Source organism: Phaseolus vulgaris, chromosome 5 (assembly GCF_000499845.2).
Source record: "Phaseolus vulgaris cultivar G19833 chromosome 5, P. vulgaris v2.0, whole genome shotgun sequence".
Lineage (NCBI taxonomy): Eukaryota > Viridiplantae > Streptophyta > Magnoliopsida > Fabales > Fabaceae > Phaseolus > Phaseolus vulgaris.
This window is the reverse complement of record NC_023755.2, coordinates 4,395,053-4,413,758: the sequence shown is the minus strand read 5'-3', so window position 1 is coordinate 4,413,758 and position 18,706 is coordinate 4,395,053. Positions and strand designations below refer to the sequence as shown.

At 33.2% G+C, this 18,706-nt stretch overlaps 2 protein-coding genes across 2 annotated transcripts; one reads left to right on the top strand and one right to left on the bottom strand.

The window, feature by feature from the left end:
• The first annotated feature begins 9,638 nt into the window (after positions 1-9,638).
• Positions 9,639-12,933, top strand: LOC137834930 (protein SOSEKI 1). Its single transcript, XM_068643178.1, has 7 exons — positions 9,639-9,775; positions 10,210-10,379; positions 10,659-10,728; positions 10,844-10,956; positions 11,122-11,839; positions 11,949-12,047; positions 12,674-12,933. The coding sequence occupies exons 2-7, from the start codon at positions 10,247-10,249 to the stop codon at positions 12,828-12,830; spliced, it is 1,290 nt and encodes a 429-aa protein (XP_068499279.1). The 5' UTR covers positions 9,639-9,775; positions 10,210-10,246; the 3' UTR covers positions 12,831-12,933.
• A 197-nt stretch (positions 12,934-13,130) lies between these two features.
• LOC137834929 (uncharacterized) lies at positions 13,131-16,805 on the bottom strand. The gene is made up of 4 exons (XM_068643177.1): positions 16,212-16,805; positions 14,972-15,238; positions 14,790-14,881; positions 13,131-14,189 (listed from the first exon to the last, which is right to left on the bottom strand). Exons 1-4 carry the CDS (start codon positions 16,767-16,769, stop codon positions 13,418-13,420), a joined length of 1,689 nt encoding a protein of 562 aa, XP_068499278.1. The 5' UTR covers positions 16,770-16,805; the 3' UTR covers positions 13,131-13,417.
• Positions 16,806-18,706: the final 1,901 nt, after the last annotated feature.

Here is an 18,706-nt window from a genome sequence, read left to right as displayed (position 1 = left end):
AACCTAGTCACCTTAACAAAATATCACCAGCGGATATACAATTTCGTAGAGAAAAGGGCTTTTGGATTACATGTGATGAAAATATTCTCCAACTCATAAATGTGCCAATAAACACTATTTCCTCCTACAAACGACAGAAGAAGTGGACGACCTTGTTGCTGAGTTAGACTACCCTCAATTAGCTGAAGTCAATCCACCAAATGATGGCTTCGATCATCACCTCTCGTACCATGCTTTGAAGGGCACAACAGCCAGAGGAACAATCCATTTTACAGGGTATATTAATGGGATAGAAACCTAAATTCTTTTGGATGGAGGCAGCTCGGATAATTTCATACAACCTAGACTTGTCAAATTTCTCAAGTTAACAGTTCATCTAGCACCTCCGTTTCAAGTGGTAGTAGGGAATGGGGAACACTTGGCCTGTGAAGGTCAAGTTCATAACATTCCAATTCATATTCAAGGTTATTGCTTACGCGTTTTAGCCTATTTACTTCCAATTGCTGCTGCAGAATTGGTTTTGGGCACTCTATGGCTTACGTTAGACACACATTTGGTTAACTATAATCAATGTTTCATTACATTTTATATGGATGGCGTTGTAATTACATTACAAGGCGACACTAGCAGCCAAGCTAGTCTAGCTCAGTTTCATCACTTCAAACGCTTGCAGGTGACTAGTGCAATTGGAGAATTATACACGTTACAACTGAGTTCTCTTGTGCAATTTACCTTCTGCATTAGACCCCGACATTAGGGTGTTGCTGCATAAATACAAGGTTGTTTTTCAACCACCTCATGGATTACCTCCTTCTCGTACGCACGATCATAACATTCCTTTACTACCCAATACTGCCCCAGTGTGAGTGCGCCCTTATCACTATCCTCATAGTTAGAAAATCGAGATTGAACGATTGGTCACAGAGATGTTTGCTGAAGGTATCATCCAACCCAACTCTAGTCCTTTCTTTTCACCAATGCTACTAGTGAAAAAGAAAGATGGTACATGACGCTTTTGTACAGATTATCAAGCCCTTAATGCACTCACCATCAAGGATTCGTTTCCTATGCCCACAGTCGATGAATTATTGAGTGAATTTTTTGGAGCTCAATTCTTCTCCAAATTAGATTTGCGTTTTGGCTATCATCAAATATTGGTGCAACCTGTCGATCGCCATAAGACCGCCTTTCAAACGCATCACGGTTTATATGAATGGTTAGTCATGCCATTTGGGTTGACAAATGCTCCAGCTACCTTCCAAGCCCTCATGAATTCTATTTTTGTTGATTTTCTGCAAAAAATTGTACTTGTTTTCTTTGATGATATTTTGATTTATAGTCTAAACTGGACTACTCATCTTGATCATCTGTCTCAGGTTCTCAAATTGCTGCATCAACACTCCTTAGTCGCCAAACTATCCAAATGTTCTTTTGGCCATAAAAAATTTAATATTTGGGTCATGTGGTTACAAAGGAAGGTGTCGAGGTGGATGAATCTAAAACACAGTTGTGAAACAATAGCCAATTCCCACTATAGTGAAAAAACTTCGAGCTTTTCGGGGACTCGCTAGCTATTATCACAGGTTTATTAAGAATTTTTCCATTATTGTTGCATCGCTTACAGATCTATTGAAGAAAGATGCTTTTCGCTGGTCTACACATACTGAAATAACTTTCATTACTCTCAGAACATCATTGACACATGCATCTGTGCTGGTTTTACCAAATTTCAACCAGTCATTTGTATTGGAAACTAATGTTTCTTCTCTTGGGATTGGAGTTGTGCTTAAAATAATCATCCTATATAGCATTTTTTTCCAAGAAATTGACACTTCGCATGCAACAGAAATCTGCATATGCTAGATAAATGCATGCCATCACAGAGGCTGTTGCCAAGTTTCGTCATTACTTACTTGGTCAAAAATTTGTTATCAAAATGGATCATCAAAGTCTCAAAGAAATGCAAGCTCAAGTTATTCAAACACCAGAGCAGCAAGCATGGCTTACAAAGCTATTGGGGTTTGATTTTACAATTGAATACAAACGGGGTAAAGATAATCAAGTAGCAAATGCCCTGTCCCGAGCATTCTTTGCTGGTTCTAGTCTCCAATTTGACTTTCTCCACCAATTGCGTCACGAACTAAAACACTATGATCCCTTGAAAGAATTTCCAGTAGCCACCATTGATCCCAAATTTTGGGTTAAGCACAATGATTTATGGTTTTGGAAAGACAGGTTATTCATTCTAGCTCAGTCAAATATTAAACAACTACTCCTTAGAGAATTTCACGACTTACCCATAGGCGGTCATGTTGGCATTCAACGTACTTTAGCCCGTATCTCTGCTTGTTTTTTTTTTGGAAGGGCCTCAATCATGACGTTAAGGAGTATGTTCGATCTTGTTCCATAAGTCAACAAACCAAATATGTCACTCAACCCCTGGCTGGACTTCTTCAACCATTATCCATCCCTACTCAAATTTGGCAAGATATAGCGATGGATTCAGGATTACCTTTGTCACATGGGTACTCGGTCATCATTGATAGACTTTCAAAATTTTCCTTTTTCATACCCCTTATGGCTTTGCATACAGCCCACATGATGGCTGATGTTTTAGTCCAAAACATCATCAAAATTCATGGCATACCACATTTTATAGTCTCAAATCGGGACAAATATTTTACTCGTAAGTTTTTGGAAACACCTTTTTAAATCTAAAGGAACGACCTTAGCTATGAGTTATTCTTACCATCCACAACAGATGGTCAATCTGAAGTCTTAAATAGATGTTTGGAAATGTATCTTTGGTGCTTCACTCACCACACCCCTAAATCTTGACATAAGCTTCTACCATGGGTTGCCTATTGGTACAATACTGCTTTTCATTTCGCAATAGGCATGACCCTGTATCGTGCAGTATTTGGTCATGACCCCCCACAGATTTTAAGGTATACACCTACTCCAAATGATGAAGTCATTGTAAGCCAACAGTTACAGGAGCGTGACATGTTGTTGCATCAACTTAAACATAATTTTCACCGCTCCCAAGAAAGGATGAAAGCCTATGCAAATGGTAAAAGGAAAGAGGTGCAATTAGCGGTGGGAGATCATGTCTTTGTCAAGCTCCAACCATATCGCCAAATCTTTGTGGCTTCACGCAAAAATCAAAAGTTGAGTATGAAGTATTTTGGCCCCTTTCCCATACTGGAACGCATAGGCCCTGTGACATATAAGTTACAGCTTCCCTGTGACTGCCCGTATCCATCCTATATTTCACTTTTAAAAAAATGTATTGGAGACCCACATTAGCAGGTGATACCAGACGAACTATTGCATGACCAGTTGCCACAATCAGTGGACCTTGAGGACAAGGTCCATTTCATGGAGGGGGGTTATGATACAATGAAACAATATGCCCAAAATGAAAATACACATCAGTAGAGATAGGTGGGCCAAAAGGGTGTAATAAACTTCTCAAAAGTGGATGGAGTGAGGAGATCCAAAAGGAAACGGTTGGAGTCCAAAGGAAAAAAGGACTACGTGAATATAAGGGGTAGAGAGTAAGAGAGAGGGCAGACAAAACGTGAGTCCCTTCCTTCTTTCTGAATAGTTTTCTGCCTTACTTGTATCTTCCTCTGTTTTTGAATTGCTTAACCTTCTTCACAGGTGATTGAGATCATGATCAATGGGAACCCTCATTCTTGTGGCTGCATAGAATAGGAATCATTTGTTTTGTTTCCTTTAATTCTGTTAGAACCTTTGGCACTTACCAATAGATAGGGGTGGATGTTTAGTTCACTGAAATAAACATTTCCAATTTTGTTATTGATTCCTTGTTTTCCAGTATTGATGTTGGTTCTGGGTTGTTTCACTTTCATACATATTCCAAATTTGTTTTGCTACCCAACAAATAAAGAATATATGACTAATAGATTCATATAAATTATCATGCATTACTCATCTAAGGTTGGCGACAAGGACTCCTCTCTTAAATAGATTATCAAGTGTAGCTACTTCGTCTTCATCGTCCCAAATGATGGTATGTTGTAGCAACTTACATGTAGACTTAACCGTGAATTTGTATTTGTGATTCTCCTTCCAAGACCACTCATTGGTTTAAGCTAATTAGACACATAACCAAATATTTACAAGTATTATTTTATGTAGTTTTTCTTTTTTAATTGAATCTTTGACTTTTATAAATATTTGAACTTGAGATCTCATTACTTATAAAACTATAAGTCATGAAAATAAATTTTGGTCAAGTTATCTCTTTTAAGTGTTGACTGGTCTAGTATAAAAAATATTATTCTAAAAAATGTATTGATGTTTTATTGTTATTGACGGATTTTATCAATGGATTTGTAATTTTTTTTAATAAATTTTATCAATAAATTCTATAATAATAATTTTAATATTAATAATAATTACAATAATATTAATAATTAAAATAATAATATTATTAGTGATAATAATTAGTAATAATAGTAATATTGTAATACTAATAGCAATAATGAAAATCATAATATGTTAACTAAACAATCTTCGTTTAGTGGTTATAGTAAGTAAATTTGGGTTTAAGTTTCTCTTAAAAAAATGATAACTTTCATTTGGTGATGGAATTTGACTGCTGGTAACACCATTTTGTTAATTATAGTGTTTCTTGATTTAATCACTTGATCTAAATAAATATGAATTTAAATATTATAATAAAAAATTATTAAAAACAAGAAAAATCTTCTTATCAAATTAATCAAAATTAGTTAACATTTAAAAGAACTATAATATGATATACAAAAAAAATATTACTCTATAAACTTAACAAGCCATATGGCTTAGTCTTAATAGATTTCAAGAAATCAACTCCCTCTTCTATGAAATTCATAGAATAAAAAAAGTATGATCATGTTGCAAAATTTGTTCTGCTAGAAAATTAATAAACTCAAATGGTTGTTAGACATTTTTATTTTGTAAGCTTTTAGGATTGTGCATTACTATTTTGTTGGTCATCCCTCGTCATTAGTGCATCATGAGGGGAATTTTATTTAGAAAGGTAAAGAAAAATTTCCATTCTTGTAAGAGAAGCTCAGAATTAGTGGCCAGTGGGGGCACTCTTACTGCAAAGTTTCTTTATAAGGAAAGGCAAAGAGGAGAATTTTTTAAGAATTTCCTTCTACGTTACTACTAATTTATAATGCAAACTTCACTGCTTTGGTTTTATGCAATGGCCATATAAATGTTCATAAAATAACATTGTTGAAACTTGTTATAAACAGATTCAACAGGCACTACAACAAAATGGAAAATCACAGCCACTAAAACCTCCTACTGAGGTATCATCATCAGGTGAGCATGAGATATCTTCCCTTATTTCCCTCATTCATTTCTGTGTTCTGATCTTTTCTGTCATGGTTTTGTAGCACTTGCATGCACATATAAAAAACCATTTTTCTTTGCTCGATTACACTTTACTTCCAGTGGTTTGGTTCAAAAACAGTTGAGAGTAACTCCACTTGTTTCTTCTCTGGTTTTGAAATTTTGGAGATCTTATCTCTATACTTAGTTTGCATGTTTCCACATTGATATATTTCTCATCCATTTTTCACAGTAATAACGTCATTTAGTCAATCGATTTTTATTGTATAGATGGATAAGGGTTATTTCAACTCTTATTCGGGTAATGATAGGAACTTTTACTAAATATAATTTTATCTTTTAATTATCAAAAATGTGTAAATTTTTTAAATATTATTAAAAGGATAAGTCATGCTACATTATGCTACATTGATACGACTAGTTAAAATTTGATTATTTTGAAATTGTGTCAGCTTTATACGACTTGAGTTCAAATACACTAATCGTGTCACTTGGCACGACTTACCTATTTCAATAATTTCTTAAAATTTTATCCATTTTAGTAATTAAGAGGTAAAATTCACTAGTGCAAAAAACACATATAATACCATTTCTAGGAGACATATAATACTGGTTTCATCACTGACGTAGATCTCAACTATGTAAAATGTCAATTACATATAACACCGGTTATAAAAACCGGTATAATATGTACCAAAATCTGAATAAAATATTCAAAAATATGTGCTCCAGAATCACATACTAAATCATAAATCCTAAATCCTAAACCCAATACCAAAGTGTTTTCAACATATAACAATTACCTAATTTAAAACATAATACATTATATTCTAAATATAGTATAATAAAACTAATTATCTATATAAATAATTGTAAACCAAATAATAATTAAAATTAAAATATTTAAAAATAAAAAATTAACCTGAAGCGTGATCGTGAACGAAGCTATGGCGACAATGGAGGCAATGTGGCGGCGACAGAGGCAGCAAGAGCGACAACAAGAGTGGCAACAAAATAGCAGAGAAATGTGAACAAAAGAATCTCGTTCGGTGTGGTCTTTAATTTAGTCACTATAGCAACTAATTATTTTTTGTCTCTAAAAATTGGTTTTTATTTCATGATTTTCTTGTAATTATATATATATATAATTCATATCTTTTTATTATATATACCATTTGACTGAATTAATTTTATTGAATTAGATAATTATATTTTTTTATCTAAATTCTAATTTACTATACTAAAAATAATCAATCTAAGTACCAAAATATTAATTAAGTTTGGCAAAGTTGTAGAGAGAGGTCCATTGATTTATTTTTTAATAGTATTTGTATTCATTATATCATTATTTTGGGTTATATATATGGGCAACAAGTGAAATATATATATATATATATATATATATATATAATTGGCATTTCTACTTGGTTTAGGTTTAATTTATTTGTTTAAATGCTTGTCATAAAAAACAATTTATTATTGACCTTTAAATTGACTTATGTTTTAATGAATTGAGGTTGTTGAATTGTCTGTTATTTAAGCAGAAATTTTTCCATTATTTAGCTGACCCTCCTTGTGAAAGTTTAATCGAATTAGCAAGCTAGGTTCACCATCACATGATTTAATAAATATTGGTCACTACTTTTCTAACCTTATCTTATAACTTGCTCATCCAATTCATTTAATTAAACAGCATGGTCCCAATGTTCTATTTTCGGAAAAAAATAAGAGATCGTGCTCTAGCTAATTAGTCATAAATGTCAAAAAGAAAAAAGAAAGGGAAAAACTATATTCCATAAACTAAATTATTAGTAACTTGGCACCAACTTTCACATGGGAAAGAGAAGAAAATCAGAGAACAATAAATACGTTTATATTTTGCAAATTTCTGTGTGAAATATAAAAAAATAAAAAATGTTTGATATTTGGTTTTGATCTTCAATGAAAGAAATTATTTGCCATATTAGAGATGATGATATAAAGATGGAATATGATTCCTTGTCATTGAAGGTGACAATCTCTAATTGAATGGTTTTCAGAGAATTATTAGTTTCCTAGTTTGTATTTGCAGGTACTTATTTATGAGCCATCTTGTGATGAAAATTGCAATGTGATGTTGAAGGAAGGAAGACAAAAGGGATAAAACAAAACTTGTGTGTCATGTATTCAATTGCAATGGAATCACCACACTACACAAAGGAGGATCTACACATCATGAAAAGGTCAATTATCTCAACTAAATCCTTTGTTTTTTGGACCATTATGTTTCCAATTTTTCTTCATTTTTTCTATATTTTTTTTTTCATTTTCACTTTATGTGATTATTCTGTATAGTGTTCTACTACTTGCTGGCCAAGATTGCCATTTGGGATTTTCAATTTGTCAAAAACACTTTGTTGTGTCTTTCTTGTCATCTACTTGTCTTCAACAATTTTTGTTTTCAAATTAAGTCAAACTGGTTTTCTAAGCATGTGGTTTGCTTTTCTTTTTGGTTGCATTTGGGTGCATCTTTGTGTTAGGATGTTAGCAAAACAAACAATTTAAATTTCTTCTAGACAAAATTTTAGAAAACAAAAAGCTCATTAAGTAAAAGTTAATTTGTATAAAAATTACAACTAATGAATAAATTAATTTTAATTCTCTTCAAAAAAAAGTATGAAAAAGTTTTTCTAATACAGCTTCATTTATTCTATATCCTTTTCATTGTATTTTGTAACTAGTATTTTATATGTAGAAAAGCATAAACGTTTTTTAAATTGTAACCAGTAATTATATATGTTGATCAGATCTAAAGTTATAGGGTGTTTTTTTCTTTTTTTTTGCAATGAACATATTTTTTTCTTTCTAAAAAAAAATGTGTTAAGAGAAAAAACAGATCCCAATCTCCTGCAATGCAGGGTTCTTAGGATAAATTAATAATTGCTTAGTATATTTGAAATAAATTATAAAATTGTCAAAATATCCATTGATTTTATCATTTAATGATCATATATCTCTTGCAATAAAAAAATCTTTGTAAATAAATTTTCATGTCCATTTCTTTTAGAATAAATATTACTAGAATTAAAAGAGTATGATATTTTTATTCCGTTACACAATCACAAACTATTATGTATAACATATGGATATTAATTTATAATAATTATTTAAAATTCATAATGATGAATAATTTATAATCAAATAAAAATTTTTACTGATAACGTGTGATTAAAATTATTCTTAAAATATTTTCTACGTTTTCTTAATAAAATATTTAGCAATGTCATTTTCATGTAAAAAAAATATACAATTATATTAATTTTTAAGTATTAAAAAATTATTGAATAATAGATAAAAAAATATTTCTTTTAGAGAGTTAATATAGCTAATATGATAATCAATTAATTTTACATATTATAAACCATTTATATTAATCAATAATAAACATTGGTATCCGTTAACTGTATATTTTTAAATGAAATCTTATTAATTAGTCTGTAAAAATATTAATTTAGTTATTCACAAAATAATGTTTTCAAATCATGTTGCTACATCTTTACAATAAAATTATAAAAAAAGTAATGTATTTTATAAAAAAACATAAAAAAAACGGTAATAATAATAATAATAAAATATTATTATCCTAATATTTTTTAATTAATTATATTATATATATAAATGTGTGTGTTTGATGCAAGGGCAAAGGTCCAAACAGTTTCAGTTTGGTCACTGCATTCAATATATCATTTTATATAATTTTTTGACCAAGTCAAAGTGGTATGTTTTCTTAATCATAAGCATAAGACTTCATAATTTTAAGAATTGATTAGGACATTGCAGTAAGATAATTCCAACTGGTTTACCCCTGATTTTGTTGAATTTCAGAAAGTCAACAATAATAATAATAAATTGTCTATATTACTAAAATGTAAAAGGGTATCAGAAAATTTATATGTGGAATCATATGCACATTAAACAGTTATGTTAGAAAGAAAAAGACAATATAATAAAAGACATATTCCAAAACAGTACTATTTGTGTTACTGTTCAACATCCATAATACTAAATAAATTATTTTATTTTTTAGTTTCCTTAAGTCAATTCATCAATCTTAATTTTCACATTAATTATCTCTAATTTTTTATCTCTTTTTTTTCATACCATCTCTCTATAGAACAGAAAAAGAAGAAACAGAAATGAACTTTTTGGGGAACAATGATGTTGAGTCAAAAGCTTACTATAATACATTTATTATATGTTTTCTTAAATCGCGAGAAATGAGATAATCCCTGAAGCTGGTTCCACTCTGTAACTACATCTTTATATGTCCTCAAACCTGGTCAATTCTTGCACACTTTTCTCTTTCTCTCTCTCTATCTCTCTATCTATCTGCTTTTTCTGTTAGAAAGAAGAGGTAAAGGTAATATACACATACCAATCACTTGTTTCATATTCTCTGGTCTCGATGTTTCTCATTGTTTTGTTTATGTTAGCGAGATAAAATGTCTTTTGTTTTCTTGTTAAAAGATAAGAACAAGTAACCACTCCATGTATATATGCTCATGTAGCTACCTAGCAGGCCTGCATAATTATATTAACCTTATATGAAATTGTGAATATTTTATTTGACAAAGGTTTGCATGCTGTGATGTCAGTTTCTTGTGTGGCAGGCCGGCAGAGAGACAAAGATCTCTTGTGTTGTGTGTTTTCCAATGTTAGCTGCTTTCTACGTTTTATATAATATTTTGAAACATATATAGAAGATGGCTGAGTTAAACAATAGAGGGTGGTCTGTGTTGTGCCTCAAAAGAAGTGTACTTGTATTTGTTAAGAGGGTGTTGGTGCTTATTGCAGTAAAAGCAGGAAGAAGAACAAACCAAGAGAAATTGGAATGGAAGGCAAAGGTTTAGGAGAAGTCAGAAGGCTTCACATCATTTACTTCCTTAGTCAGATAGGTGGTCGTGCAGATCATCCTCATCTAATTCGTGTTCTTCATCTTACTCGTAATGGGGTTTATCTAAGAGGTGTGTTCCTTTTCTGCATCTGGCTCTGAATATATAGTACCTCTTGTTGTTTCTTCTGCACTACACATAAGGTGATGTGAATACAGTAAAGAAATACAAACACTTGTTACATTTCAGACTCTTTGTTTCTATCTTTCTTTCCTCTTGTCACATCACATTACCTTTCACATTTACAATCTCTTTCTAGGTGTATATGAGTTCTTGGTGTTCATGGATATTTTTGTTGTGATTAATGTGATTTTTATTATCTAACGGTATTGCCTTTTATCTTGTGAAAAGATGTGAAGAGATGGCTTGGGGAATTGAGAGGGAAAGAATTGCCTGAGGTTTTTTCTTGGTCCTACAAGAGGTTGAGTGATACCCTCCTGATCCTTGCTTGGTCCATTTCTATACCTCATTTTTTTAACCTTTAACTATATGTGTGCGTTATGATGAATTTGTAACTAACAATTATTGAACGGCAGGAGGTACAAGAGTGGATATGTGTGGCAAGACTTGTTGGATGACGACCTCATAACCCCCATCTCTGACAATGAATACATCCTCAAAGGATCACAAATCCACACTATCCCATTTGGTATGTACTAACAGAAAATTGCTATTCCCACTTTTGTTATTCACATTAATATTTGAGTATGGCCACCCATAATTTCTATCCATGGACATTTCCAAAGCATTATGCACTTTTCCAATAATGTTAAAAGGCTCATTAAGTTGGACAACTTTTTGGATAATGCTGCAGCAACAACTCCTTCACTTGAAGAAAAGAAAACTACAGTTTGTGATATCAATGCTGAAAAGATGTGTCCTCAATCACAACTTGTAGAGGACAGAGAACACCAGCAGCAGCCGCCACAGTCCTTAACAGAAGAAGAATCTCAGATTCAAGCAGACCATAATTCTAAAACAAATTCTCCAACAAAAGGGTCATCAGAAATCAGTCAGGATTCGTTGGTCTTCAGCTCAGACAGGTCGTCTGTGACAGATGATGACTCTTCTAAGGTTGAAGAAGAGAAGCACTTAGAGATCAAAACAGGCAAAGAGAGTTTCAATGAAATGCACCAGGAGAAATTAGAGACTTGCACATTGCCTTCCTTGTATCACAATTTATTGAGTAAGAAGGGCACCCACAAAGATGACCAAAATAAAACTCACTCACCTGATTCATCCTTGTCCACCATTTCATCCTCATCGTCATCTCAGTCATCCTTTACTAAGATCAGAAGCAATTCTACAAAAGTTTCTAACATATTTCGAAATTGGATCACTTGTGGCACTGCGGATACAAATGATGCAGCACTCATCCTGATGAACCAGGCTCAAAAAAAAAATTCGAAGGAACCTAACAACATACCTGAAACAAAACCTGAGATTTGTAAGGGAGACCGATTGGGAGGATCAGAGAGGTGTTTTAGGACTTCTTGGGGTCATCACGACCAGAAACAGCAATATGGGGCAAGGTGATGAGTTATGCTATCAATTGAACTTTGAATATTTTAAAATAATGATCCTAATATTATTATTTGCTTGGTTGCTTCCTGTTTTCTCATTCTTTTTCCTTGTTTGCAGAAAAAGCTTTGATGGAGAGGAAACAAACGGGAGCAGGAAAAAGTTAGGCGACTTGCTAAATCAAACTTCTTCCAAACCATTTGGTGGACCAATTTGCTCGTAAGTGACTCAACATGTCACCTCTTGAGTATAATTTCTATTATTAGCATTTCATCAGTATGGTGAGAAGCAACTGTGCATGAAAACTCACGGTTATATTTGTGGAGGATGTTTTAGCACTGAAGAAGATCAATAGGATACAATATTAGTACTTGTCAGGACCTGATTGAGACTCAGCTAAATGAGGTGCATGGAGACCAGAAGCTGCACTAGACTGTTAGTTATTAGTCTAATAAGTATAAACAAAATGAATATATATTGTGTGTGTGTGACCTGTCTATTGGTACGACAAGTGGCAAAAGTTTCCAACAAAAAGGCCAGAGAAATGAAGATTCAGGATGGTTGTGTTAGTCTAGTAAAAAATCCATAATTTAGATTTTCCTGTAATAAAATATAAAAAATAAAACAAAAGGGTTGACATTTATTAGCAGATTGTGATGTTTACCAACTTTTGGCTGCGGGGTCTAGTGTTAAAGATTTCACAGTTGTTTCATGCATCTCAATTAAATGTGAGTAGTGTACTATGAGCTATGTACTTGATGCCCATATATTTCGAGACACATTCAATTTCACGTTTTTATCATAATCATCAATGACAAGACCATAAATAGGACTTGATGATGCAGGCAATGTGGGAAGTCGTTTAGGCCTGAGAAAATGTACAAACACATGAAGTCTTGTAAAGGAATGAAAGCGTTGGGAAAGTCAGCTCCAAATGTTGAGGAGGCACAGCTTCCGAGATCATCAACTTCATCCCATACACACTACTTTTTGACCAACTAAAATATGAAAGAATGAACACCTTCATCTCAGAAGGCGTTGGCTTTTTAAATTTTGATGTTTTCACACTTGGTCCTAGTGCTATTATAAAATGTGTCTCTATCAATGTCTCTTGCTTTCTCTACCATAACCTTTGGTACGATTATTCTTTAGTCTTGAAAATGAAACCAAAACATTCTGCCCACAAAAAAAAAAACAACCTTTTGGCACGACACTACAAGGCAGGAATTAACAATTTGGCATTTGTTCATACGATAGCCAGAACTACACCTTAAGAGTGTACTTGAGATTTCCAAGGTTAGCTTACCAAAAGGTTAATCCAAAATGAATTATAACATAAATCTAAGTAATAAACATATCCTTGTCGATAGAATAGAGTTCAAAAATCGTAGAATCTTGGGCATTACTTTGTTCAGCCAGAAAGTTAGATTAAATTATACAAGGTGTAAGATCCTAATTAAAGTAGTTATACAGAGACCAAAACGAGCTGTTGCAACTTTAAATCTTCACTGTAATACCAATGTCAGCTATCCAATGCAGAGTCAGTTGTATTCTCCATATCCTCAATTATGTTAGTTATTGCACATTTACTAATTAGAAGCAATAGTAGAATTAACATGCTCAAGTAGAAACCGGTACAATTTTTTCCTTAGCTTCTCTACTCTGTGATCAACCTTATCTCCACCAACCAAATTATCTAACCAGTGATTCACCTGTTTGAGCTGTCCGAGAAGACTTGCAATTTCAGTGTTCCCTTCATTTTTCAACCCAAACTCATTCCTTAGGGACTCCTCCAAGTACTTCAGGAACCATTCACTAGATGCCTCGAGCAGTTTTTCAGCCAAACTTGCTGCCACTTTTATTTCAGTTTCTTTTGACTGATCCTGCTTGGCAGCATCCTTGTTCTTGGTTGCCAAGTGTTTCCGCTTTGCAGAAGGAAGTCTTTTAGAAGTTGAATTCGGCAAAGGACTTGTTTGAGTTACTCGATTTTGCTTGCTTTGAGCAGTTGCATTCTCAGTATTGATGTCCTCAGGAGAATTCTCAATGACAACATAATGACATTTCTCACCCTTTAGAACCTCACTTTTTGCCTGATTTTCGAATAGATTGAATCTGGAAAGGTTGGTACCTATGGCAGCTTGTACCCAAGATATAGTATTCATTCCACTGGGAACTTTGCCAGCATCTTCTATTGCACACTGCAGTGTAGAGTGGTTGCTTGGCTTTGGTTCGGGAAATGGGGCAAGTAAGGAATCGAACAGCACTAAAACCCTCCGCAAACGCAGGTGAAGCTCCAAAAACTGCTTCACAAGTAATCCAGCAGAAAGTGTTTGACAAGACTTGCAAAGTTCTGCATACATGCTGAAAGAGAATGCTCATCTCAGTCGAAAAAATTATAAACCGCATCCAGTAGGTCATCTTGACCAAAAAGAGGAAAAACATGTATGTGTATATATATATACACATGTTGTGTTAAGCTAACTTTAAAAAAATAATCACTTAAGATAGCATTAGAAAAGAAACAACTATTTCCTTGAAAGAAGCTGATCCAGACAAGCTATTATTAGAAAACTGAGAAATTTCCTTCCAATTCTGATGATCAACAAGTGACAATGTGAGATGTAGTGATGGAATAGCCATAAGGTTTCCCTTGACATTTGCTTGGCAAGAAATTTACAGTTGAAATAACATTCAAATAGTGACCAACAATTAGAAAGATATAACATTCAAATAGTTACACAGTAACAAAATAATTTCTGTATTTCAATAATTAGAAATGCTTTCTGAAATGAGAAAGTGTTTAGGTTCATTAAATGCATTATTATAAATACTGAATTAACAGATAACATGCATCTGTTAGACAGAAGTATGGCAAATTCCAACAACAAGTAGGAAGGGCGGAAATAGGTGACAAAAACATAACTGTATTGTCTACAATAAAAAATTTAAATAAATAAATACCACATGCATTGGATCACAGAATCTGTAGCAGATGCTTCTTCAAGAGACCGCACAGCCACCAAAAAAGTGACATTTCTATGACCTATAACTTGCTGCAAAAAGAGTGACACAACAAAATTAAAAAATTAGAGATGGTTGCAAGCAAGTTTGAATATTAGCAAGACACAAATACACCTCAATACCTTTGCAAGATCACACATAGAGGGTGAGAGATCATCCCAACATGCAGGAGAATCGTAAGACCAAGTCTTGAAATTGAGGGGCACCTTTACTAGTTGACCATCAACACTGCCACCATATGGTGACCTACTACCAGTACTGCTCCTCGGAGGAGTGCTTGTCAATGATTTTGGACACAGATTCTCCATTTTTTTCTTAAAGGGTAAGACACTAGAAGTTGGAGATTTTAGCGGAGAATCAGCTTTAGTGGAAAGCTTCTTGCCTATCACCTACAGCATCATACACCATGTACTCACAGTAAGATTCAAGAAAAGTTAAAACACAACATAAAAATAAACCTTTTTGTCCCATAGAACATCAGAGTAAAAGTGTTATAATATTAGCTACATGCAGTGCGACATCAGAGTATGTAGAACCTTCAAAAGTACACTCAACCAAAGGCCCTACCATACTGACCTCAAACATTCACGAAACACATTTACATAATTCATTACCAAACAAAATATTAACAACATTTCAAAGCTTACAAAGAAAAAGCTGTAGGCGTGGTCCACAACAACAGAAATTAAAGCCTATAAGCGCCAAAAATTTAAAAAACCAAGAGGGCCCTCATTTATCCGGAACGCTGATTCAACAAAAAGAAAACAAGATTCGGCAGTGGGACGACAACCTCACGTTTCCTTAAAAATCTACAACCTTAAACTTGGGACACTGCTGAATACAACTTAATGACTACTACAACATGTCCGCCATCAAATATATAGTACAAGAACACTCATTCCTTCAAAAAGACAAATCCTCTACTAAACCACCCCCCATAGAAAACCCATGCAAAATTTACAACAAAAAGCAAAAGGATCCAAAAGGTAGAACCTTTCCTTCACCAAACTCAGAATTAATAATACAAAACAAAGTTCAATGCAGTTAAGATCTTTTACTCGAACACAAAGTGAAAGAAAATTTTAACTTGTTTTCTCTTATTTTCCATCTATCCTGCTATATTAGGAACTTGGAACAGCAGATAAAAAGATGAGAAAGCCTATCAAAAATTTTGAATTTAAAAAATTGATTCCCATGTACAAAAATAATATTTTCTCTGTTGTTTTATATTTTCTCTCCACCCAAACCAAAAAAAATACTTCCTTTTCCCTCCATTTTCTTTCCTTCCATTCCTCGAAACATCTCCACGTGAGTATATGATTGAAAGAAGAAGAAAACAGCAGAAAGGGAACAGAGACACACTTCAGGCGAAGTGGGGTTGGATTTCTTGTGCTTGAGTTTACCACCACCGGAACTCGCAGAACTGGTCTTCTCCTTGGGCACAGGGCTATGATCCCAGACTCTTCTCGCAGAGTCCACACTCAACCTCCTCGTCTCCACCTTCTTCTCAGCAACCTTCTTCTTGACCCCTTCAGTCTGGCTCTGGGGCGCGTGGAGGGACGCGCCGGGTAGGAGCTCGGTGGGGTTGCCGACGAAGGGGCGGCGCTTGGGGAGGACGGTGAGGCCGCGAACGATGGGGACGGGGGAGGCGCGGTCGAGGCGAGTGACGTAGACGAAGTGGCCGAGCTGAAGCTTGTCGGAGCAGATGAGGTGGGCGTCGGCGTCGGGGACGGAGACGAAGGCGGAGTGGAGGGAGTCGGAGAGCTTGAGGAAGTAGCCGCGGGTCTGCAGGGCGGAGGTGGAGGAGAGTTGCGGCACGATCTCCGTGACCTGGAGGAGAGCCTGGCGGTGCACGGCGGTTACCTTGCTGCCGGCGTTCTCCAGGAGCTTGGAGAGGACGCCGGGAGTAAGGGATGCCATGATACTGGAAATGGAAATGAGAGCAAGAACTCAAACACGTGAAATTTATCTTATTTGAATAAAAATAAGTAAAATAAATAAATTACTTATTTCAAAAACATCTTTGCTCCTTGCTTTTCTTTCAAAAACAAATAAATTTGGTTTTCTACAGTGAAGGGATGCATTCACAATAACTACTACAAAAATATTTAAGTTATTATGTTTATTAAAAGAATTTCAAAAGTATAATCACAATTATTATTGTTTTAATGAATATTCATTATGTTTTCGAAATGTTTTCTCCATTTAAAAAAAACTAAATCTCAAACAAACACTATAAATATAACATTTCTATTTTATTTCTCTACTTCGGCTACCTTAGAGGAAGACCTCAAAAATTAATTAGTCCTATATTATTTATTATTTAATTAATTTAAAACTTGTATAAACATAAATGGGGTAGTTTTAATCTAATTAACTTATTTTTTATTAAAATAGAGTAATTTTATAATTTAATTAAAAAACTATAAAATAAATAAGTAGTAACAAATTGATACATGTGGATGTGAGTTATATGAGTTAATGGAATTTTAATGATATACTTGAAAACATGAAGTTATGATTTATATTGTTAATTTTGAAGTGAAATTAGAGAGTGAGAGAGAGAGAGAAGAAATACACGTGGCAAACACAGAGATGTCACTTTTTTTTTATATTTGAGTGAAGAAACAGAGAAAAAAAGGTGAGTTCATTCCATAGAGTGCGACAGAACACGTTTCAGGGTTCAGATTCCTATATTCGCATAGGTTATTGTTTCTTTATTATTATCATTATTCTATTTTATCATTTCTCCGAGGGATATTTAAAACTTAAATTAGTTTTAAAAGGTGATGATACTTTGGTATATTAGTTTTTGTGAAATGAAACTATATTGACATAAGGAAATATACTCCACTCAAATGCTTTTTACCATATGATATTTTTTTACACAGCAAAAGGATGTGTTGATGAATAAAAAAAAGTAATGCATCAAAACCATTGAGTCTTTGACTGAATTCATAAGGGAGACAGTGCATATATCCAGAAGTCAATACATGAACCCAGAGAGAAATAATGGGACTGATTTTTTTTTATAGCATATTAGGTCGTTGTAGAATATTTTGACAGTTAATGAAATTTATGTTAACAAATTTGATTGAATTTCATTTTCCACACTTTCTTCTTATCACAATCTTAATTATATATGTATATTAATGAAATTTTATTCAAATGATATATTGTATTTTAAAAAATATAAATTTCTTTTTTCTCATTTTTAATATTTTTTATGTGTGATATTTTTCTCATGTTATTATGTTCATTTAATTTGAAGAACTCTTATTTTATTATACAATTTTTTATTTTTCTTTAGATGAGTCAAGCTACAATTGAATCATGGTGTTTGAACTATTATATTTTTAAGTAAAAAGAATTGTGTCTTGACTAATAACTATAACTTTTGGCCTAATGATATTTGCTTGATCTAATTATTGGTATCAAATTCAATATCGGAGTCACAATCAAAGAGTTTCATTTCTAGTAAAACAATTGTTAAGGAATAGATTGTTGCGAGTGACATCAATTGTCTCATGGTCAAGTCACAATCGAATCGTAGTACTTGGATTGTTGGGTTGTTATTTTAATAAGTAAAAATAGTTGAACTTTGACTATGAGCTATAATTTTTGGTTTAAAGGTAAGCTTTCAATCCAATAATGTTGATCTAAGTTTCACTATGTAAATAAATGTGGTTGTATATGAAAAGGTGAGGTCCATCGGTGATTTTATAGTTTCTTGATTAATTAACATGTATTTGAAAAAAAAATCTTAAAAGAATTTATTTAGAAGATGAGCTTATGCAAAAACACAATAAATTCAAGAAAAAACACAATGAATTTAAGAAATATAAAAGATAAGGATA